We start from the raw sequence: 23078 nt of genomic DNA, 5'->3' as shown, positions 1-23078 counted from the left end.
TGTTACAGCACTGTAGCACACTGTAGCGTTTCGTTTGTATTTGTGAATTATTGTCCAAATATTGACTAATTAGGCTCAAAAGATTCGTCTCGCAAAGCACAACAAAACTGTGCAATTAGTTTTTAATTTCATCTACATTTAGTACTCCATGCATGTACCGCAAGTTTGATGTGATGGGGAATTTTCTTTTTGCATAGTGCCAAAGTTGGGAGTTGGGGGTGAACTAAACAAGGATCAATTTGCCGTGCCATATCAATGCGACTTTGTCAAACGTCCAATTGATTCTCACCCACAATGTCATAACCAAAGAGTACACCCAGAACCAGATCAGACTATAATTAAGCGGCAAAGCAGCTTAGCATATCATTATTACTGTACGAGTGCACGACCTACAGCAACCCATAATATGTATTCCGGACAGTAACATGCAACTGCCTATGTCCACATGACCCAACAATGTATCAGTTATCATTATCTGGGAGCCGCATCTTAATCTTGCTCTCCCTTCCCTCCTCTTCTGCAGTCGCAAGCTCGATGCCGCCGGAGTTGTAGCTGACGCCGTGGCGCGCCACCGCAGTCTCAAGCGCCATCGCCGGATGGACCAGACCCTCGCAGACCTTCGGAGGATTGCTACCCTTGTAGGCCTTGCAGATGTAAACCTCGAAGTTCTCGTAATCCTGAAAACCGAAACGCGTTCACCATCAGCAAAGAAACAGGCTTGATCAAACAGTCGTGCACTCGTGCAACGTGAAGTGAGCCATCCGTGCAGCTGAGATTCAGGTGGAAGTGTGGAACTGTAACATACCTCTAGCAGTGGCTGCCCGTCGACGACCACCCATGGGACGTACCGGTGCGGCGGCACGAGAGCGTTGGTCTGGTTCGCGTACTTGAGCTCAAGCTGGACGGAATGAACGAGATGCAAGTTAACGGTGTGATTGAACTATTGAAGTGACGAGATGGAAGTTGAAATTCGCACAACATCACAAAGAGGTAGCATAAGCTAGAGCCGATGAAGATTGGAGGACGAACCTTGTGGCCCTGTTCGCTCTTGTAGCAGTCAGTAACAGGCTTGGGGTCAAGCCCCAGCTTTTGGAAGCAGGAGTCCCACTTCTTGTACTGGCGCTTCATCACCAGGTCCTCCACGCAGTAGATGAAACGGAAATGCACGTCCTGCACCCAACAGCAACGACACAGACACACATTGAGCCGTTGTGAATTCTAAGAGTCCCAATATTTGGAGCAAAAAGCTGCAGAGATTTGTCAGTTTGAGCCGGAAGCTTTGAGCCTTGATGAATGAGAACAGAGTACGATGGCCTGTTTCACAACTATTTGCTGATAACAAATTCGCTGTGATCAATTTTAAACAAAAAAAAATTCACTGTCATCTATCCATCATCGTACGGAGGCCGGAGGGTCTTGCCCTCGTTCTTGCAGGTCAAAGCACTAATGAGCAGAGAAGATGAGGTGAGAGGAATTACCAAATCCGGCCAGGTGTCGATGGCGCAAGCTTCCACGGTGTTGAGCAGGCACTCGTTCGGGCCATGCTGCAAGAAAGCATCAGCTCACCTGTGTTAGCATCAGCAACAAGCCAACTACTCCTACTCCTACTGCAAGAAGAGATAAATGTTTACTGAGTAAGGCAGGATATCCTCAGGAAAATGTATCTCAGTAATACATGTTAAAAATATATTGGGACATATACGATTAAGTTTTTGGCTAATTAGAAACATTTAACCCTTCCAATCAATATAAATTAAAATACATTTATCCTGGCGAGTGCTTATGATGCCATTTGTGCTGACGGGTGGTTACCTCACCCGTCAAGCACAAACACAAATTGCATTTGTAGTGACGGTTTTAACGGGTCACTGAACGCTGGCGGGTATGACAATCGTACCCGGCAGCACCCAAGATATCAGTACAAATCGTTTCACAAATCATTTCACAAATCGTTTTGGGCGTAGTGAGATACCGAGCAAACAACCGCGATACCAAACGAAATTGCGCAAGGAAACGGGAGGAGCCTATCGGGCGCGGAGCCAGCCGCTCACCTGGCAGGTGATCTCGCCGCCGGCGTGGACCCTGGCGTTGCCGTAGGGGACGAGCGTGAGGTCGACGGCGTCGAGGAGGCCGTCCTCGAAGACCCTGGCGAGGTGGTCCACCACGAAGCGCGCCGAGTAGGGGCACAGCGTCTCGTAGTAGAGCGCCACGGCCACCTTCCCCGGGCCCTCGTCGCCGGCCGCCGCGGCCAGGGAGGAGGCGAGCAGGAGGAGGAGCGCGGGGACGCCGAGGCGGGCGGCCATCGGGTCGGTGGGATCGCGATGCCGATGGGAAGGTCGCCGCGGTGAATTGAAGTGAAGTGAGGTGAGGTGGTGCGATGCGGGGAGCCCCTCGAGGCGTATTTTATCGGGAGATTAGCGCGAGGCGGGTGACCACGTGCGCCGTGCGCCGTTATTATCACCGGAAGGCGACTACAAGGTGGGCCCTACTCGGCCTGCCACGTGGGACACCGTGGGTCCCATCGGCAGCTACAGCGCGCCCAGCGGGTTGGGCTGGGCGCCTGGGCCGCGCGAACGTGGACGGAATCCTGAACGAGATTAGCTTTGCGTGCGCAGCGTGGACAACAGCAGCCTGAGAACGTGCAGCGTCGATGTCCAGCCGAAAATATACGGTGTACAGATACATCCCGAAAGGCCATGTACTATGCGTACAATGATGCAGGCATTAAGAGGAAAGCTAGTGCCGTATGCGTACAAGATGATTTTTGTACGCAAGCAACTGACGAATTTGGAGAGCGTGGACGTGGCGTGTGAGAAAATCAGATACTCTGCAACCTAGTCGAATTGGACATGAAAGATGGTATGTCTACTTGTCCTGAAGCTAAGAAAAGAGTGCGAGGTCTTAGTGGGGCTTTGGCTAGCAATGCATCAGCTACAACGTCCGCACTTACTGCAAGTACAAAAACCAGGTCACTTTGCAGTTCGTCAAGGAACACGGCCACAATTAGCAGCTGGCGGTTGCAGATCATGCTTATCCTACCTCAATTGACGCAGTGCAAGCATCGATTCGTGTCCAATTACGGCTGGTGACTTGATGAGCGAGAGCTTTGACGTATAAAAGAAGGCGACACTTGTCTTTTGTCGATGTGTTCAGTCACATACGCGCCCACGGCGAAAACACAAGCTAGTAGTTTCAGGCCCCATTTGTAACATAGGATTCATGTAGGAATTTTGCAGGATTTGATTCCTATAGGAATTCTTTAACACTACTGGAGAGTCTAAGCTTTAAAGTTTTTTTAAAAGAAAAAAAAACACTGGAGAATCATTGGACTGGGCCTCGATTTTTGGTTACCTGGCAGGAGATGTCGCCGTTGGATCCGACGCGGGCGTTGCCGTAGGGGACGAGGCGGAGGTCCACGGGTCGATGAGCCCGTCCTCGAAGATCCCCGCGAGGCGGTTCACGATGAACCGCGAGCAGTAGGGGCACAGCGACTCGTAGTAGAGCCCCAGGGAGACCTTCTCCGCCGCCTCCGGCAGGAGGGCGCCGGCGGCGAGGAGGACGAGCACGGCCGGCAGGAGGAGTAGACGCCGGGGATGGGGAGCAATCATGCTGCCCGGCCGGGAGGCGTCCGCGTGTGCTTTTCCCCTTGCTTTCTGGGTAAACCCTGAACGGAACCTGGAATTTCACGGTGTCCTTGTTGCGTGTGGTGCTGGCCCTGGCCGATGCAACGCGAGCTTTGATGGTTACAGGGGCTCGGGGATTTTTCTGCTCCTTGAGACGTGCCAAGTTTCCAGCGGCAACTTAGTTCCCATTAAAATATCTAATGCTTCAATTAACAGAGACACAAATTCATCGAAGGAGCGAACCAACAAAATGGCTTGATTGGTCTTTCAAAAAGAAAAAAAAACAAATGCCTTGCATGAGTTGCCTAGTTGCTAACAAGCTCTCTGATTGGCAGAACATAGTAGCAAAAATACCTCATGCTATTCAATTATTGAATGCGAGAATGACACTTTTTATTTGAGACTTGCATAAGCATGCTCAGTTCTCTGGACCTGTTAATCAAGGTGTTTCTTACTTCTCTCGTTAACTTATTAGAAAGCATTTTTTTAATTTAAAAAAAAGTGTGGTGCTTCCAACATGGAGTTATACCGACTAAAGACAACCTATTCAAAAAACGAATGGGCTGCAAGCCGAAAGTGTTGTAATTAAGGTAACTTGCTTTTAATTTTGTCGTGTAAAAAAAGAAAGCGACGCTGTCTAGCGATAATAAGAGCATCTACAAATGCCAAGGCTAATTATCATAATTTTCTTTAAGATCCTTTGATTAGAGACAGAGTTTGAGAGATCATGTAAATTGTAATGAGTTACTTTAGACCCCCCGAGCATCTTGCTACCTGCTACAAACTAATTAGTTCTCCAAAAAGTTCGTTCACCGCCTTTCCAGAATATGTTAAGCCTAACTGAATACCAATTAGTCAGATCACATTTGGACGTCATCGTTGCCGCAACAGCCAAACTTGCAGCCTGGTCCCCTATAGAGTTGTAGGCTTGTAGCTGTGACATTCGTCATCAAAGAGAGAACCCTTTGCAATCACAGGGCGCCAACAGTAACCAGACAACTTCACACAACCTTGCCGCAAAGTTAACACAAGCACGATCAATGGCAGACACAAATTCAAACAAAAAGAACAGATTCAAGCTACAAAACTTCATTTAGCCAAAAGTCGACCAACACTCAGAGCAAATGTCAGGCATTGGAATTTGGATACATAAGCATGGTCCGCATTAAGAACTACTAATGACACTGAAATTTGACGAGAGGTTTTAAGAACAGTAGTAGACACCACAACTTCAGCATCCAGATAGGCAAGCAATCTAGAAAAGAGATGTTCCCTTCCCCTTCTTGTCTCCACCAATCTCAAAATGCTTGCACCTCTGTAACACAGGAATGAGAAGAGAGTGAGCAAACACATACACTTAAATACTTGGTCCAATAGTATGTTTAGCCGAAGAGAAACGAGACAATACCTTGATCGGGTGCTGTGAGTAATGCTTGCAGCTCTGGCACTGCAGCTTCAGCACAATCTTCTTGGTGGTCTTGGCCTGAGAATAGAAACCAATTTTTTTGTGTTATGAACAGTTTACAACAACGGAATATCATAAAACATTTCTTCACATAAGCATGTCAGATTGCATTGCAAAGACAGGTATGCAGCAATGACAATTCAATTGGGCAATCATAGATCAACAACTTTGTAGTACCTTCTTGTGGAACACAGGCTTGGTCTGACCACCATATCCTGACTGCTTGCGGTCATAACGACGCTTTCCCTGGGCAGATAGGCTGTCCTTACCCTTCTTGTACTGAGTCACCTTGTGGAGAGTGTGCTTCCTGCACTCCTTGTTTTTGCAGTAAGTCTTCTTGGTCTTCGGAACGTTCACCTATATAGATTGAAACAAAATTACACATGTTAGACGAGGAGGATGGTTACGAGGCAACAGATAAGTAATTCATATAAACTAAACCGACTAAAAACATTCAAAGCTAACTTCCATATAGCTCTGTGGACCAAGTCAACAGCGATTTAAAAAACGCAAATTGTAACATCAAAAGGGTCCTCAGAAGATATGCTTATGGTTGACATCATAAGAATGATCAGGTCTCAAAGATTCCATGCCATCATAGGACCCAGCAATTCAAACATCAAGCAGTAAACATTTCAAATAAAAATCAAAAGTAAATCAATGTTCTAAAAGATTGCAATTACAACAAATTTTAAGCAGAACAACTATTAGGCGGTACATGGATACAGAGCATCCATTTCAGCACAAACTGCCAAAGTAGCAGACCCTGCTTTTCCTCAATCAGAAGACACTACATGAGCGATCTGCATAAACTAGAAGGGGATATTTAAAGAAAACAACCTTCACATAGCATGCTATTCTAAGCACAGATGTGAACTAAGCAAAACTGAATATCCAGATGATATGAATGACAGAACATCTGGCATAGAACATGGCACATCAGCCATATTGAAATGCTATAAAACTAAGCAAAGCAGATAAAGTCCAAGCACTGGTAAACAATGCATAGAACCTATAATCGCTGGTTAGTAGCAGATAAGCTGCAATTGCGCATGAGAGAGCAGGGAATCAAATTCAAAGCTGTGAGTGCACATCTAAGATCTAAAAACATAACAGTGACTGAAAGTATAACCAGAATACCTACCAAGACCATAACTTAAAACAAACGGAAAAAAAACACACCACAAGATAGCTAATAGTAATCACAAAGTTCATTATCATACAGCAGTCACAAGATCTAACCATGTGTAGGGGGCAACGACACCAATCTGGCTACCTCACCCACGGATCCCATCAAACGACGACGGACTACTAGTTTATACCAGAAAGATATGACATCTAATCTAGGTCTTTGTATCCACAGGAATCTAGTACCGGACCAAGTCACAAACCACAACAGGAATCACTTCCAGAAAGTGAGGTGAAACCATTCGGTCACTACCCAATTTACAGGAGGCTACTATCAATCCAACTGGAGACCGATTACAGCATGCGTGGTTCACTGAATCGAATCGAGCAAATCAACACGGATCGGCGCAGGAACAGACGAGAAAGACGGAGCCTTTTCCCCAGCCGAGCGCGGGCGAGAGAGAGGGAGAGGCGGCTTACCATTTTGGCGGCGGCGGAAGGGAGAGCTAGGGCTCCTGCGGCGTGCTCCCTATCCGGGCGAGAAGTTGCGGCGAGTGGCGGCGGCGGGGGGAGAAGGGGCGTGCTTTTATGGTGAGGCGTTCCGCTGCGGGCTAGGGTTTACTCCGGGGTGGCTCACGGGCCGTTTCGCCCCATGGGCTCAGCGCCTCGGACGTTATTGGGCTGCTTTTACTAGTTGGGCTTCGTCAACAGTGCGCACGCAGCCCAGTTTTTTTTTATCGCGCTGCCATAGGGAGATGCATTTTTCATATACAAGTAACAAAAATCTAAGGTATGGGGAGAAAGAAAGCTTAGTTTCTGTATATTTGAGCAGAATTTCTGCTAGTCGAATTTCCCGTGCATCTACAGACTACATCCAGCCCATATTATTGCTTCTGGACAGACAGTAACGTGGAACTGCCCATGTCCACATGAGTACACGACCCGAAAGAGCACACTCTGCATCAGCCATCAGTTACAGGTGGCGAGCAAGCTTGATCGCCGCCGGAGCTGTAAGTGACGCCGCTGCGCGCGTTCGTCGTCGGCCGACGATGGACCAGCCCCCGGCAGACCTTTTTGGAGGGCTGCCCTTGTAGGCCTTGCAGATGTAGACCTCGATGTTCTCGTAGTCCTGTGACGCAAACATGCTCGTCATCAGCAAAGAAATGCCATGGCCTTTGATCAAATACCGTGGCGCAAGGTGAATAAAGTGAGCCGTGACTCGTGAGTGCCGCTGAAATTTCAGGTAGAAAGTGGAAGTGCAGCTTACCTCTAGCAGCGGCTGCCCGTCGACGACCACCCACGGGACGTACCGGAGCGGCGGCTTCAGAGCGTCGGTCTGGTTCGCGTACTTGAGGTCAAGCTGGACGAAACCAATAATTAAGCAAGATGCAAACCAACACTGGTTAAGATCAGGGCGTAGCATGCTATCTTTATTATCTAAGAAGGGGACAACTTGTGATGGGATCACAGTTGTGCAGCAGCACAAAGAAGTACACAGCAGAAGCTAGCCGAGGAGACGAAGATTGGAGGACGAGCCTTGTAACCCTGTCCGCTATGGTAGCACTCAACTATAGGCTTCGTGTTAAGCCCCAGCTTCTGGAAGCAGGACGACCACTTGTCGAACTGGCCCTTCACCACCAGGTTCTCCACACATGAAATGAAACGGAAATGCACATTCTGCAGCCAAAAACAAGTTAAGAACAGAGACATATCATGTACACGGTGCCGCTGAGAAACTTTCAAGCAAGAATAGCAGAAATGCTGTCAACTTGAGCCGCAAGCTTAAGACTCTGAGAGCAGAGTATGATGATATTTACTATTGTTATGTCTGCAACTGCAAGTCTGCAACATTTGTTGAGCACAACAAATTCATCGCGATCAACCGATCGGCGATCGGGGCCTCGTTCTTGTAGGTCAAAGCACTGATGGGTAGAGTCTATGAGGCTAGAGGAAGATGAATTACCAAATCCGGCCAGGCGGCCATGGCGCCAGCTTCCACGGTGTTGAGCAGGCACTCGTTCGGGCCATGCTGCAAGAAAGCCATCAGCTCACCTGTGTTATAAGCATCAGCATTCAGCAACTATAGCCAACTACTCCAGTACTACTGCTGCAAGAGCACTTGAAACAGCGAACGGTTCCCAACCCTTTATCGGTGTTGAGTAGTAAGCAAGCAGCGAGACTCAAGGGGAGAAGCCAACAACCACAATTTCCGAGCGATATTGCACAAGGATACTCCAATTCAACCAAGCGAGTTTAGTTTTTTTTTCATTTCTTTTCCTTTTCCTGCCTACGGCCTCCCAAGGTAGTCTTAAATTTTTTTTCCTGTTATATCAATAGAAACTATTTTATACGGCTCGTAAAAAAAAATTTGATGACAATGTTACGGAAATAAATAACATAAGTCAATAAATTAGGATAATATAGATGTTTGGAGACTCAAAATAAACTTAATTAGTACTTAGATTTGACCTGCAAGTTGAACAGTAGGTTTATTTTAACCAAATAATAGTAATACAACTATATTGATAAAAAATAATTTTAGTATTTTCATCTTTATCGAGCCTAATGAGCTAATCGAATATCTCATGAGCAGTTCACGCGCCAGCTCCTCATGAAAACCAGCAGAAATTGAGACTTGACTCGGTTTATTTAAAGGTCGAGCCACGGACGAGCTTGAGTCAGCTAGCTTTTGTGCCGGTCCTAGCGGAGGTCCTTGGCGTCGACGAGTCCGTCCTTGAACATCCCCGCGAGGCGCTTCACGATGAACCGCGAGCAGAAGTAGAGCGCCACCGAGACCTTCTTCGCCTCCTTTCGCGGCCGCCAGCGGCAGCGGCCGGCGACCGGCGAGGAGTAGGAGCACGGGCGGCAGGAGGAGGAGACGCGGAGCAGCCATGCCGCCCGTGTCTGTCTGTGTTCGCGTGCTAACGATTGTTAGTTAGTTACCTCATCGGCGGAGAGTGGCAAGCGTCGGCTCGTTCCGTCGTCGCCAGGGAGTTGACGGGGACGGGCCGTCGTCCGGGACCTGGGTGTCCATGTCGCGCGTGTGGTGGGTGACACTGACTCGTGACTGGGTGGTGGACTAGCAAAGCCCATGCTTGAATCAAATCGAAGTAGCAATTCGGCTAAAAATTAAGCGGCCCAAGTTTTGCACAGCTGCTAATTAACCGATTAATCACCACCCCTCCGACGAAGACGAGGAGCCGGCATAGTAGGCCGGGTCGGCCAGCAGGTCCACTCCGATCTCCTTGTCGCAGTCTAGGATTAATTTTTTTAGCTGTTCAGAAACACCCGGTCGCAAAAGGGGAAAAAATAAAATTGAAGTATCAGAGCCAGGTTTCGATCCTGGGACCTGTGGGTTATGGGCCCACCACGCTTCCGCTGCGCCACTCTGATCTTGCTGTAGGATGTCTTTTTAAGTTTTATTTATTCATTTATTGAGTGCTTGGCATCTCCATCGACAACCATCTGATTCTCCCGATCCACCGTCCACCCGACATCTCACCGCCTCCCCCCAGAAAGAGAAAGAAAAACAACTTGAAAACCCCCCCAGCGACGTGCCAATCCGCGCCGGCCAGGCTACGCGTCCCGAGAAGGGCAAGCCATCCTCGCCGGACGCGTGTAGCCCCCGCGTCGCGCCGCTATAAAATAGCCGCCTGCGGCACGGCTCCTCTCCGCTGCTGATCTGGATTCATAGAACAAAATATCTCTGTGCTTTGGCACTAGTTCACACTCAACGGCTCAACGCTGTGTTGGTTGGGAGCTTAGTTCTCGTAGCTTCGTGTTCCCAGATGGAGGATTCGGTGGGTGAGGAGGAGAGGAGGGAGCAGGGGAAGACGGTGGCGCAGCCGAAAGCGCATCAAGAAGAAGCTGCGGCGGCCGGTGCTGGCGGCGGCGGCGAGCCTGCTCAGGATGGCGGGTTCCTGAGCGCCATGGCGTCCAAGATCAGCGCAACGATGTCCGGGACGAACGGGAGCGGCGGCGAGGCCAATGCCGCCGCGGCGTCTGATGGCGAGGCGCTGAAGAGAGATGGTAGCGGCGAGCCAGGTGACGAGGACGGGTTCCTGAGCGCGATGGCGTCCAAGATCGGCGCGGCGATGTCCGGTGCTGATGGCGGAGGCGAAAGCAACGGCGGTGGAAATGCGGCGGGGGCGGCTGATGACGAGGGCAGGGAGAAGGACGAAGGTAATGGCGGTGGCGGAATCTTCCATAAGCTCCTGTCCAGCTCGCCCCCTGCTTCGTCGTCGGCGTCAGGTATGGACTATCTGTTTTCTCCAATCTCCGCAGCCTATTAGATCAGGGAAGTTTCCAGTTTTTGCAGTGTATCCTTTCGATTGATCGATTGATTCGTGTAGGAACATTGGAAGCAGAGGCAGCGAAAGGGGAAGAGAAAGATCAGGGGGTGGCAGACGAGCAAGCCGGGATTCTGAGCGCGATGGCCTCCAAGATCGGCATGGCCATGTCTGCCGCCAATGGCAATGGGAACCACGGCACCGAGGACGCCTCCAAGACGAGCAATGGCCACGCTGCTGATGGCAGTAACGGTGATGAGAAGGGGGGCGACGCGAATGGTGGTGGAATCCTGAACACCATGGCTTCCAAGATCGGCATGGCCATGTCTGGCGCAAATGGTGACGAGGACCATGGCGGCAGTGGGGTCAACGCCAAGACGGGCAGCAGCGACGCCGTTGATGGCAGTAAGGATGAGGAGAAGAGGGACGAGGCGAATGGTGGTGGGATTCTGAGCGCTGTCGCTTCCAAGATCGGCATGACTGTGTCGGGCTCCAATGGCAATGGCAACCACAGCACCGAGGACGATGCCAAGACTAGCAATGGAGAGGAGGAGAAGGAGAAGGGGCATAATGCGAATGGTGCTGGAATCGTTGAGCAGATCATCTCCAACCTTCCGTCAGGTAGTTTTGCCGCAAGATTGTGATGATTCGAGTTAGGAAAGCTATACTTTTCACGATGGATTGAACTGACAATCTCTCTCCTGTTTTCACCGTTACCCCAGATGATCAGGCGCCAGACTCCGACGAGGCTTCCTTGCTCATCGCCATTATTGAAGATTAGCTCCGATGGTCGTCCTCGAGCAGGAGTGGAATAGATTGGGTTGTTCTATTTTACCTTTAAATCCCTCTTTAAAAAAATATAGATCGCTCTTAATATGAATGCATGTAAGCTCTTGATGTGGATACACGTAAGCACTAGAGGTAGGTTTCTTGTAGACACTAGACTCTAGAGATGCTGCAAGACTCTTCAACTGTAATCACATTGTCTACTGGACAGAAGTGAAAGCGATGTTTGTATTTCAGACATCAGGCTCGTGAGGTAACGGAGATCAGTTCAAAACCAAATTGCACATGCTGTCAGACTAAATAAACTCTTCAGAATTTTCGAACATTTCTCTTGACAGAATTGAGCACATAATGGCATTTCGCGGATAAAAAGGCGGAAGTTCCAAGATCACTCGCTTCACTGCATCAGTAGTGATGTAGAAGTGAAACACAACGTTCAGTGAGCAGGTCATGGCTAAAAGAATACAGATTTGCAACGATATTATAGACACCCGTTGGTGTCGAGAATAACATAACACACAATTGAGAACTCAGCCGATGTCATAAATATTGATTCAGGTGGGCCTCGAAGGTGCACCACTGGTCAAGTCATTAACCACGAAGACATGTAATAAACTGATAATAGCAAAAATTTTAGGTCACAAGATCTCTCAAGATATGTCAATGGCTGGATGTTGCAAATAATCAGGTTCTTCTGCTAATCCTGCTCATACTCTGCTACAAAAAAGGCTTCATTTCAAATTGACAGCACCCATTTCAAGTATGTCGATCAAAGAACTTCTCAATTGCCACTGAGAAAGCAGCAAAACCAGCACATCCAATGCATGTAGCTTTAGGGCCACCTGCAAGAATTTAAAAATTCCATTAGTTATAATATTCAATTATAGATATACCAGGGCTGCAATGTAGGAAATATCTCCTCATTCTAAGCTAGTTATATAAGCAGGAACTGAAAACTAAGGTATAGAAAAAGAAAATGTCACCACACATACAAAAAGAACAGAAATATCTTTCAACTTCAGGCTATAATCAGAAATGCAGATTTACAGTTAGTACAGAACACTTCAGTAATTTCACCTATCAGAATTATGAGACATGGGTGGAGACACAAATAGCTGAAAGAAAGCTACTAGAGATGTTAAATATAGCCATCCACACCAATCCATACGAAATACAACTCCAACGAATGCACCATGGGGTTTTAGTCCAGGAAATTGTCTTGGAAACTAGTTGATAATTAAAATTTAAGTATATTGTCTCAGGATTTTATAGATAGTGACATGGCAAAACAATTACCTTTTACTGCTAGAGCTCCTCCTGTGACACAGCCAGCTACCGCTGTATTGGTAGTGTCATGCTTTGCCCGAGCCTGCCAAAGTATGAGAATACAAAGTTTAAATAGGAAGAGAACATGTAGCAAGTAGAAACATTCATTAATGTGGAAAATGTTACAATTATCTACCTTCTCTACGACACATTCAGCTGCTGAGAAAATCAGACCCATGACCGCGAAGGTTTTGGCATTGCTTATACTTCTCCTACCCATCTGTTTTGCTGTGTATACAATTTGTTGCCTTGCTGTCATCTCCTCTGCCATTATTGGATTGTCCAAAGCTCCAAAGAATAGTCCCATAAGTACACCAAGACCACCTCCTATTGAATGAGGAGGATAGTGAGTTAACACAAATTATCTAAAAGAGCATGCTACGCTATCTATCATTGGTGGGTGGCCAAGCAGTTCATACTGTAGGGACATAGGGTATTTTAGCTAAGGTAAGAAAAGACATGGTTTTCAATCTAAACATGAGTAACCAAACATTAGATCTTAATGGCTGCCATTCTGACGGTACTAAAAGCTAAATTGCAAGCAACCACTGATGATTGGATTATTTTGATGATAGATAGGGTGCATATTATGGATATCACTAGTTCTGTCTTAAACTCATTTTAAGAAACACAAATGTTGTGCATAAAACATAAGACTGTTACACTACGGGAAAAAAGGGTTTCACAGGCCTTTCTTGATAGAATGAAGCATTCAAAATCAAGCTTCCATAAACCAAGCATCTGATTCCCATGTCATTCCTTAAGGGAGGAAACTTGAAATGTGAGCTGGAATTTACAAGCTAAAGAAAATGCCATTGTATGTTTATTACTCCATGCTTATAGCAACTCTGAAGGTAAATGAAGAAAACATTGAAGGGCATGCGCAGTTACATACAACCTTTCTACCTCTGGCCTCTGGGTAAATTCTTAACAACCTACTTGAAATTTTTCAAACCAATTGATATTCCATGACCATCGATTACCACGACAAAATTACATAAAATATTATGCTTATCTAAGGCAAGTTCGCTGCAAACATGCTCCCTTAGCATATAACATTTCACATTAAAGTTCATTTCAAGGGATAATAAGATTTTCCTATGATCTAGTCCAAGAATTTCTTAAGATCTGGCAACCTTTACCCACAAATTCTTCTCGCTCCTTACAAAATTGATAGAATTGACGCGTTACCACACACCAAATTCTTCTCATTCCTTACAAAATTAGCTTTATTTGATTGAAATCTCTGGACAAAAAGGGGAGCAACTACCCATAACCAATGAACCGATATCCAGCAAAGTACCAGACCTCTCTCCATTTCTCAAGCACCATCCAATCTCCAAACTTCCAATAGTTTAACTAATGAACCACGCCGCCATATCCCGCAAAGTATTTTTGTCCAAAGCATGGCAACAGTTAAACTTCATCATAATATTAAACGCCTAGTTCACGCAGTGCCCCAAACTCTGAATCAAAATGGTTTCTTGCAAAACTTCGCCAATGGAGAGACTAGCTACGAAACTAAGACGCCACCGACGACGCTCAAGAAAAGAAACAAAGCCGTAGCCTCCGGGCTCAAGTGTAGTTGCTCACCCATGACGCCACTGACGACGCTGCGGACGGCGCAGTTGTTCCAGATGTCCTGCCCCTTGATCTCCTCCACCGTCGGCATCCGGATCGGCTCCACCGCCGCCGCCTGGCTCGCCGACTCGCCCCCGGCGCCGGCACCCGCCGCGGATGGCTCCGGCGAGGCCATCTCTCGCTATCTGGTCCCCTCCCCCACCTCCTCTCGGCGTCGGAGCTAGCAGCAGCCCGCCGCGCCGCACCGCAGCGAGCGCGCGTATGGTTCCGAAAGTTCGAGAGGCGGGTGGGTTGGACAGGATCACAAGACCCTGCCAGTGTAGTGTGCGCCGGCGGCGGCCTCGCTTTCTTACCCTCTCCTCCAAGAAGAGGGTCGGCGCCGCGCAGGGAATCAGAGGGGAAGCAGAGGAGGGGGATCCGGACCTCACGTGAGGCGCACGCGCCTCCCTAGCCGGTACTAGTAATACGTAAACGCTTAGAGGTTACGTAGTGTACTTGATTACGTCAACACCTGTGGGAAACGTAACAAGCAAGACAGCGCAAACCTGTTCGAGATATCACCCGATCCATCGCGTGGCCGTTCGATTCGTTCAGTTCCCTTCCCAAGCACAACACCGAGCATCCTCCTCAGCCCGCACCCCAGCCGCCGCCGTCTCTCCAAAACCCAAGCAAACCCTAGATCCGCCGCCCCTCGTTTTCCGACCGAAGCTCCGGCGAGACCCACCCCTCCGCCAGCGAAGATGCCGAACCTCGAGTGCCGGATGTACGAGCCGCGGTTCCCGGAGGTGGACGCGGCCGTGATGATCCAGGTTAAGCACATCGCCGACATGGGCGCGTACGTGTCCCTGCTCGAGTACAACAACATCGAGGGCATGATCCTCTTCTCCGAGCTCTCCCGGCGCCGCATCCGCTCCATCTCCTCCCTCATCAAAGTCGGCCGCCAGGAGCCCGCCATCGTGCTCCGTGTGGACCGCGACAAGGGCTACATCGACCTCTCCAAGCGCCGTGTCTCCGAGGAGGAGGCGCACTCCTGCGAGGACAGGTACAACAAGTCCAAGCTCGTGCACTCCATCATGCGCCACGTCGCCGAGACGCTCGAGATCGACCTCGAGCCGCTCTACCAGCGCATTGGCTGGCCGCTCTACCGCAAGTACGGCCACGCCTTCGAGGCCTTCAAGCTCATCGTCGCCGACCCCGACTCCATCCTCGACGCACTGACCTATGAAGAGAAGGAGACCGGCCCAGATGGCCAGGAGGTTAATTCTTTTTTCTCAACCTGCAAATCACAATCGTGACCAGGCGTCATATGCCCAGATGACTGCTTTATTTCGATGCTCCGGTTGTCATAGACTGATAATATACCCCAGATAAACATTATTCTCGTTTGTGCATGTTTACCTCTATGATCGGACGTCTTCGTGGGATAATCAACTATTACTTTAAGAAACTTAGAGCAGCAGTTCCTCGATAGTCTTTTGGAGCTGTAAGTAGTTTGTAGACGGTGCGGCCTCTTTGTTGATTTTCCCCCATATGAAACTTTTCTGCTAAATGTATAATCCCAGCTTTGTGGCTGCTGGTGTGTTAATAATGCTGAGATGATTAGTTGGCTTTCTATGCTTGACATCTGTTATTTCAAAAATAAACCTTGTCAACCTAACATTCACCATTGCAACCTAGATAGTCGTGCCTATGGTTAGTTAAGTTGTTTGAACTTTGAACATCATTACATTTAGTGATGATCATTAAAAATATCTAGTTGGATTTCCAAACAGTTGATAGACAGTGGTATAGCTTGGTTTTGGTGATTGGCTTTGTGTTTAGTTTATCATATAGGCAAACATTTGCCAAATTTGGCACATTTAGTTGAGTGTGTTATATTTATGTCCTTTAGGTTGATGTTGCTGAAGAGTCTGATACATTGTTATTGAAATGTATTATGAATTTTCTCTAGATGTATTTGCATAGAAACTTTTGAGACAAGGATGTGCTTAAAATTACTGGCAGGTGACTAAGGTGGTGCCTGCTGTCACCCCTGAGGTTAAGGATTCTCTGGTGAAGAACATAAGGAGGAGGATGACTCCACAGCCACTCAAGATCCGTGCTGATGTGGAGATGAAATGCTTCCAGTTTGATGGAGTGCTCCACATTAAGGTTCTATTTTTTACACCTGTTGCTGCTATTATGATTTGACGTACGTCTTTGCAAAAGTTAATTGTACCTGTATTTGCAGCAAGCCATGAAGAAAGCTGAAGCCTCTGGCAATGATAACTGTCCTGTGAAGATTAAGCTAGTTGCTCCTCCACTTTATGTTCTGACCACACAGACTCTTGACAAGGTTGGTATTTTCTCAGTACTTATTTCATGTGGGTTACTTGTTATAAGCTGAGCTATTAGATAAAGTTTCATCTGTGATAAAGGCTCTCCATTTCTCCTTAAATATGTGATTACAAATTTTATTGAAGCACATTGTTGAGATCAAGAGTGCGTGTTTCAATTGATCCTTGACTATTCTGGAAGATAGATTCAATTGCATCACTTTCCAGATTGCACTTATATGATGCTAATTATAGCTGTGGCCTGCCAACCATTATTGTGGTGCCTGTTCTATTTTGTTTTGTTTTCTTGTATTTTTAGTATTGTGCCTTTTTCATTGTGAAAAAGGGCCTGATATACTAGTTAATTTTTTTTCCTGGAGTTGCATTTCACATAATGCAGTGACCAGTAAGCTGTCAAATTTATAATGCAGCCTTGCCAGATTCCGGACTTTTCATGGTTCTTAATTCTTATCAATGTATTCCACAATTCTTTGCCTTCATTTTTAACTAATGCTAACTTGTATGAATGATCGTTGATGGTAATTGAGAATGATATTTTGTGTTGCTTGTTTAGTTTGCCTTCTGTGTGGGCATGCGACATTTGTTTTACACATTTACCCCGATATATTGCAATTTATTATATGTTATTCTTAGTTTTGACCCTAGTATTGTGGTTATGGGCTTGTCTCTTTATCATCCAGAAAATAATGATGATTGTGTCTTTTTTGCACTGCCTTTGAACAGGACCAAGGAATTTCAGTTCTCACTGATGCAATCAAGGCTTGTACAGCAGAGATTGAAAAATACAAGGGAAAGTTGGTAGTGAAGGAACCACCAAGAGCTGTAAGTTCCTTTCTACATCTGCTGATTCTTTTGCAAGCTAGTTATCTTCCAAATGCAGGTTCTGAAAACTAATGTTGTGCATACTTTTTTGAAAACAGGTGAGTGAGCGGGAAGACAAGCTATTCCTGGACCAGATTGATTCCCTGATGGAGCAAAATGCTGAGGTTGATGGTGATGATGACAGTGAAGAGGAGGAAGACACAGGAATGGGCGACGTTGACCTGACAAATTCCGGAGTCACGGCGTATTAAGTCTCCTCTGGTTGGTTTGGATGAGATTTGCTGTATAGCACCAGCTAAGATCTAAGACGTCCTGTTTGGAAGCAGTTCTTTTGTTAGGCCTTTTGTGGCTGATCCCCCTGTGAATTCACTGAAACCTGCGGTATTCATGTTTTGGGGTTCAGCTGATGTCGGGAAAGCTTCTACTTTGGTTGAGCAGCACCTAATTTTTCTTGGAAGTGAAACAAAGTTCGTTCTTATACACAAGTTCTGTTAATTTGCCGCATCTGCTTTTCTACATGTATTCATTGGAAGACGTTTTGCCCCTTGTCTGGTTAGAGCAACTCCTATCTCTCGCCAAGCTAAAATTTAGCAAGCTAAGCTAAAATTTAGCAAGTCTCCTAGAAAATCACTTAGCAAGTGTGCTAGAAAATCACGCAACTGGATGGTCATCCCATTTGGCTTGGCAAATGCTTCCCACACTCTTCAAATTTGCAAGCCAACCGGTTGGCTTGACAAATGTGAGTTCCATTGCAGAGAGTTTGTCACAGTGCGAAATGGAGTGGATGGTTGGGATTTCGCTTGACAAATGTGAGTTCCATGGCAAAGAGTTTGTCATTGTGCGAAATGGAGTGGATGGTTGGGATTGGAAAGTGGGAAATAGATAGTACATTGGAATGAGCAACTTAATATGGAGAAATTTTTTTACCAACTTGACTAGAGAGGTAAAGGTAGAGTTTTTTTACAAGTTAGCTAGAGAGTCAAAAATATGTGGTCTCTCGGAGATGCAGCTCCTGAGCTTACGTTGTTTGTGTTCATGCCAGGATGTCTTCTAGTACTACGAAACGGGAGTCGTCTCCATCTATTGCGTCGGAAAATCGATCGACAAGATTAAGTGCAGTCCGTAACTTCAGTTGCAAGATGAACTGCACCTGATCCTCTCCCTGAAATCTCGTATTCCTGCATTTCAGACGAAGTTTATCACATGTAATCAGTTTAGATACGAACTTGTCACCTGTGATTATTTTAGATTTGCCAGGGGAAAAAAGGAACTCGGCTACGGCTAGTCGACTGCCCCGACTCCCGCAACAGTACAGCGGCACTACCGTCTAGGGACAACACCCGCTGGCCCTGCAGCGTCACACGGAACACGAGGCAATGCCGTCCAATCGCCGCCGCCCGCTGCCGCCGTTCGTACCTGGCCTCCTCCTCCCGCTACTCCTCGCCGTGGCGCCGCCACCGGCGGCCTCCGCGGTGGGCGTGAACTGGGGCTTCGCGTCTTCCCACCCGCTCCCGGCGGCGCGGGTCGTGCAGGGCCTGCTCCTCCCCAACTCCGTCCCGCGCGTCCGCCTCGCCGCCGCCTCCTCCGACGCGCTCTCGGCGCTCGCGGGCACCGGCGTCGCCGTCACCGTCGGGGTACCCGACGCGCTCCTCCGACCCCTCGCCTCCTCAATCAAGGCCGCCGCCGCCTGGGTCCACGATAACATCACCCGTTACGCCTCCAGCGTTCGGTTCGAGTAAGAACTCCCTTCCGTTGCAAGATTTCTATTCGCCACTTCAGGTCCTGAAATGGTTGGGAAATAATGGTTCTTTTACTAGTGCATTTTTTTAAAAAAAAGAACAAGGAGCCTTAAATTATGGTTTAAGTTGACCAAATTCTTATGTTGACATAGAAAGGGCGATTGGACACTATTGACTCCAGTTGACTTGAATACTTGATTAGCAAAATTTGACCCTTTTACTCTCTACCTGATATCCTAGTTAATCATGTCTGATCTTCATTATATTTCTAGAGGGTTAGATCCTGTGGATGTCGTGGAAAAAATGTGATGTATTTTTTGGCCTGAATTCTATGGTTTAACTAAGTAATGCTGATGGCTGATTAATCTACATGGAAGACGGGATATATTGCTCTAATTAACTAGCTTTTCTTCAGCATTATGGTTGTGCATATGTATGAGATTTCATTTCTAGGCACTCTTTTGTTAACTGAAATCATATGAAGAGTTTGCACATGTTAGTGTTGATGTACTGGTCAATTTTATTTTCTTACTAAGTTTCAGACCCTCTTGTTTGTTCGGGTTTCGTCTTGGTGAATGTAGTTGGGAGATGATACAAGGACCTGTCTTTATACCTAGTAAGTAAATAATGGGAGGTGGAATATATCGATTCGAAGAGCAGCTTTTTTCAATGGTAACATTTTGTGAATGTATCCCTAGTTCTTTAGTTACAACTTTCCACATGGGTGAATATTTTCTGTTGCACTTTGCTATTCTTCATTGAGTAAATTAGGGGATCCTGGATTTAAGTAATACTGTGTAGTTTGTTTTGTACATGCAGTTATGTCACAGTTCAGTTATTATTGTGCCTTGGGATATTATCTATTTTTTTCTGACAAGCAAATCGACTTTACAGATATATTTCTGTTGGGGATGAGCCATTTCTTATGAGTCATGGACAACATTTCCAGCCCTACGTGGTTCCTGCAGCAGCAAATATTAAAAAAGCACTGACTGCTGCAAAGGTATCTAGCAAGATCAAGGTGGTAGTACCCTGCAGTGTTGACACATACCAGAATGCATCTGTGCTGCCTTCAAAAGCTAGCTTCAGACCTGATGTTAACAAGACCATGGCAGAACTCCTCTCATTTCTTACTAACAATAGTTCACCATTTATGGTCGAGCTGAATCCATTTTTAAGCTTTCAACAGCACAAGAATCTGTCATTGGACTATTACCTTTTCCAACTAATGTCACATCCAGTAAAAGATGGTCAAAACAAGTATGACAACTACTTTGATGCAAGCATAGATGCTCTGGTTACTGCTCTAACTGAAGCTGGCTACGGTGACATGGACATCATTGTCGGGAGAGCAGGATGGCCAACAGATGGAGCTGTGAATGCAACTCCAGCTATTGCTCAATCGTTCATGACTGGCCTAGTCAACCACCTTGCTAAAAAGTCTGGAACTCCACTTCGCCCTAAAGTGCCTCCAATTGAAACGTATCTCTTCAGCCTTCTAGATGAAGATCAACGGAATACGGCAAGTGGAGGTTATGAAAGACACCACGGCATTTTCACCTTTGATGGCCAGGCAAAGTACTATGCCAACATAGGTCAAGGTCCTAAACCTCTCAAAAATGCCCCTGATGTGAACTACGTTCCATCAAAATGGTGTGTGCTTGACAACAACAAGGACCTCTCCAATATTTCTTCCAGTTTTTCTGCGGCTTGCTCCAATGGTGATTGCACTGCTCTGTTACCTGGTGGCTCCTGCTCTGGACTCGGCTGGCCTGGTAATGTGTCATATGCGTTCAACAACTACTACCAACAGCATGATCAGAGTGAGGACAGTTGCAACTTCAATGGCCTAGGGTTGATAACCACCGTTGATCCATCTGTCGACAATTGCTTGTTTCCTCTTGCAATTCGGACTTCTGCTGCCACTTCTTTGCACCTAACATTGGCCACGTTTCGATTAGTAGTTTTATGGTTATGCATTCTGTTTATAGTCTGATGTAGCTGCTTACCGTTGTCTTTGAGACCAAATTGAGCCTTAACAACTGTTTCTTTGGGCCTTTTGTTGCATGTACTCCAAATTCTCGGTCCACAATTTCTGATGTCCTACTTCTTGGAGGACTGTGCCTATCTGAATTGGGAGGTTTGGTCAAAATGTAAGGGTTGAGTCTTAAGTTAGTCGGGCCAACTCACAACAGCAGCTATTCTCTTGTTCAAAATCTGAACTTGGTAATATACCCATTTCATGAGAATGCAATCTTGGTTTCACTATATCCTAAAAAGGTCCACAGCAGAAGGCGCTGCAAGTTATGCATTTAAACTTAATTTCACTACAAGTTATGCGCTTAATAACTTGTAAAAACACAGATAACATTCAGTGCAACGTAAACAGAAGGCGCTACATGTGGTAAGTGAAACCGTGCAGTTTGGGTGGAGAGCCAGACGGCACTGGTAGGGTAATCAACAGCTGTGAGCTGGGACTGCGTTTTAGAAATAAACAGACACAGATGCTGAGATGCCTTGTATCATTGTTCTGTGGTTTCCCGGGACACGGGCATAGTGTTGATGAATAATGCCTATTTGCAGCCCTATGTCAGAAGCGTACTCTTCCCAACATGAGGTGTTGGCTTTCTGAAAATACTAGATGTAATAGCAATCGTAACCAAAATATCCAGGTTTTAAAGCATGCAACTGGAAATTAGGCTACATGACCCTCAGCTGTTTGTGTGCATCTAATTTACCCACTGAGATACAAAACCGTCACACAATCTACTGAATTCTCAAGATCGATGCAATCAACACGTCCCTGAACATCGTTCCTCAGTTTTAATCGCCATGTCAAGTGGGAGGCTGCATTTTCCAGAACATGGTCACCGAGGCAAAACACATGGCACAGTAGAGCTCTATCGGACATTACACCAAGGCACGCCTGGTTGACGTACAATATGAATTACGCATCAACAATTGAACAGGAGACAGATTCGATTCATGGAAGTAGTTGAATGGTAAACCAAGTAGCATCAATCAAGAAACCACAAGATGAAAAACAACAACCGTAATGCAACACGAATTGCTCGACAAACAACAGCTAGTCGCACGGTGACACGGACTACTGATCGAATGGCTCACTCACAAGCTGGACTGGCATCAAGAAACCTTGAGAAGGTACGTCGAGATAGACGCAGACGTAATGTGATTTGCTCGGCTGCCTCCAGCCTCTCCTCCGTGGCGTTAACAGTAAGCAGCAACGACGATTTGGAATCGCCCGGCCTCATCCTGGTCCTGGCCTCGATGTACACGACATCCTCGTCTTGCAAGCTCAGCCTGGGTGTAGCACTGACCAACCTTTTCAAGTCTGCTAGCTCGTTCACCCCGTCGTTGTCCGGAATCTTCCGGAGTAGGCAAGAGGCCGAGCTCCTCGAGTCGGAAAAGCGAAGATGTTGTCCGTGTCAGCCCTGAGACTGATGCCCCGGTGGACTGAGCTGGTCTCCCTCTTCCACACGGTGGCCGTCCAACCATGATCGCCGGTGGCGCCGTCCAACCATGATCGCCGTAACGGAGCTGCAGCTCCACAAACCTGATCACGCCATTGCTCATCGTTGCGTCCCGGAGCTCGACAGGAGAGGCTATGTCTAAGGGCACGTCGCGGGGTGGCGGCACGGGCCACTGGATCAGCCGCAGCACAGGCTGCCCGTCGTCGAGCCACTCGCACAAGCGGCTGGAAAACTGTGCGTGGCTAACCTTTAGTACCAGTTGATTTTTAATTCGGTACTAATATGGTTCTAACAGCTAGTTCATCAGAAGTCCCACGTGACCCCCGATTATTTGACCCAGTACTAAAGACCCCCGTAACCGAATTAGCAATACCGGTTTCACAACCTATACTAAATGGTATACTAAATGGGGTTAGGACGCTTTCCCCAAAGAACGCCGCGCCAGAGGTCGATCCATGCCAACGAGCCACCACCGGCGGCGACGGCCTTAGT

General features: G+C 47.1%; 6 protein-coding genes, 1 non-coding gene and 1 pseudogene across 7 annotated transcripts; 3 read left to right on the top strand and 5 right to left on the bottom strand.

Moving 5' to 3' along the window:
• Positions 1-262: 262 nt before the first annotated feature.
• Positions 263-2454, bottom strand: LOC101781210 (gamma-interferon-inducible lysosomal thiol reductase). Its single transcript, XM_004984817.4, has 5 exons — positions 2052-2454; positions 1479-1544; positions 1030-1170; positions 806-898; positions 263-677 (listed from the first exon to the last, which is right to left on the bottom strand). The coding sequence occupies exons 1-5, from the start codon at positions 2301-2303 to the stop codon at positions 462-464; spliced, it is 768 nt and encodes a 255-aa protein (XP_004984874.1). The 5' UTR covers positions 2304-2454; the 3' UTR covers positions 263-461.
• Positions 2455-4677: 2223 nt separating this feature from the next.
• On the bottom strand, positions 4678-6832 carry LOC101781603 (60S ribosomal protein L44). The gene is made up of 4 exons (XM_004984818.3): positions 6697-6832; positions 5266-5445; positions 5032-5106; positions 4678-4938 (listed from the first exon to the last, which is right to left on the bottom strand). The coding sequence occupies exons 1-4, from the start codon at positions 6697-6699 to the stop codon at positions 4879-4881; spliced, it is 318 nt and encodes a 105-aa protein (XP_004984875.1). The 5' UTR covers positions 6700-6832; the 3' UTR covers positions 4678-4878.
• A 346-nt stretch (positions 6833-7178) lies between these two features.
• Positions 7179-8317, bottom strand: LOC101781618 (annotated as a pseudogene).
• Positions 8318-9537: 1220 nt separating this feature from the next.
• TRNAM-CAU lies at positions 9538-9609 on the bottom strand. The gene has a single exon. It is a non-coding gene; the product is annotated as a tRNA-Met (tRNA).
• Positions 9610-9889: 280 nt separating this feature from the next.
• Positions 9890-11570, top strand: LOC101782014 (PE-PGRS family protein PE_PGRS26). The gene is made up of 3 exons (XM_004984819.4): positions 9890-10467; positions 10569-11126; positions 11228-11570. The coding sequence occupies exons 1-3, from the start codon at positions 10005-10007 to the stop codon at positions 11284-11286; spliced, it is 1080 nt and encodes a 359-aa protein (XP_004984876.1). The 5' UTR covers positions 9890-10004; the 3' UTR covers positions 11287-11570.
• Positions 11571-11799: 229 nt separating this feature from the next.
• On the bottom strand, positions 11800-14624 carry LOC101782425 (mitochondrial import inner membrane translocase subunit TIM22-4). Its single transcript, XM_004984820.3, has 4 exons — positions 14211-14624; positions 12754-12944; positions 12588-12660; positions 11800-12133 (listed from the first exon to the last, which is right to left on the bottom strand). Exons 1-4 carry the CDS (start codon positions 14371-14373, stop codon positions 12048-12050), a joined length of 513 nt encoding a protein of 170 aa, XP_004984877.1. The 5' UTR covers positions 14374-14624; the 3' UTR covers positions 11800-12047.
• A 159-nt stretch (positions 14625-14783) lies between these two features.
• Positions 14784-17860, top strand: LOC101782825 (eukaryotic translation initiation factor 2 subunit alpha homolog). The gene is made up of 5 exons (XM_004984821.3): positions 14784-15454; positions 16203-16349; positions 16429-16533; positions 17258-17356; positions 17455-17860. The coding sequence occupies exons 1-5, from the start codon at positions 14939-14941 to the stop codon at positions 17605-17607; spliced, it is 1020 nt and encodes a 339-aa protein (XP_004984878.1). The 5' UTR covers positions 14784-14938; the 3' UTR covers positions 17608-17860.
• Positions 17861-17969: 109 nt separating this feature from the next.
• Positions 17970-21166, top strand: LOC101783227 (glucan endo-1,3-beta-glucosidase 9). Its single transcript, XM_004984822.4, has 3 exons — positions 17970-18299; positions 18399-19091; positions 19990-21166. Exons 2-3 carry the CDS (start codon positions 18733-18735, stop codon positions 21089-21091), a joined length of 1461 nt encoding a protein of 486 aa, XP_004984879.1. The 5' UTR covers positions 17970-18299; positions 18399-18732; the 3' UTR covers positions 21092-21166.
• Positions 21167-23078: the final 1912 nt, after the last annotated feature.

Source organism: Setaria italica, chromosome IX (genome assembly GCF_000263155.2).
Source record: "Setaria italica strain Yugu1 chromosome IX, Setaria_italica_v2.0, whole genome shotgun sequence".
In the NCBI taxonomy this organism is placed as follows: Eukaryota; Viridiplantae; Streptophyta; class Magnoliopsida; order Poales; family Poaceae; genus Setaria; species Setaria italica.
Note: the sequence above shows the minus strand (reverse complement) of the source record. Positions and strands in the feature narration are given on the sequence as shown.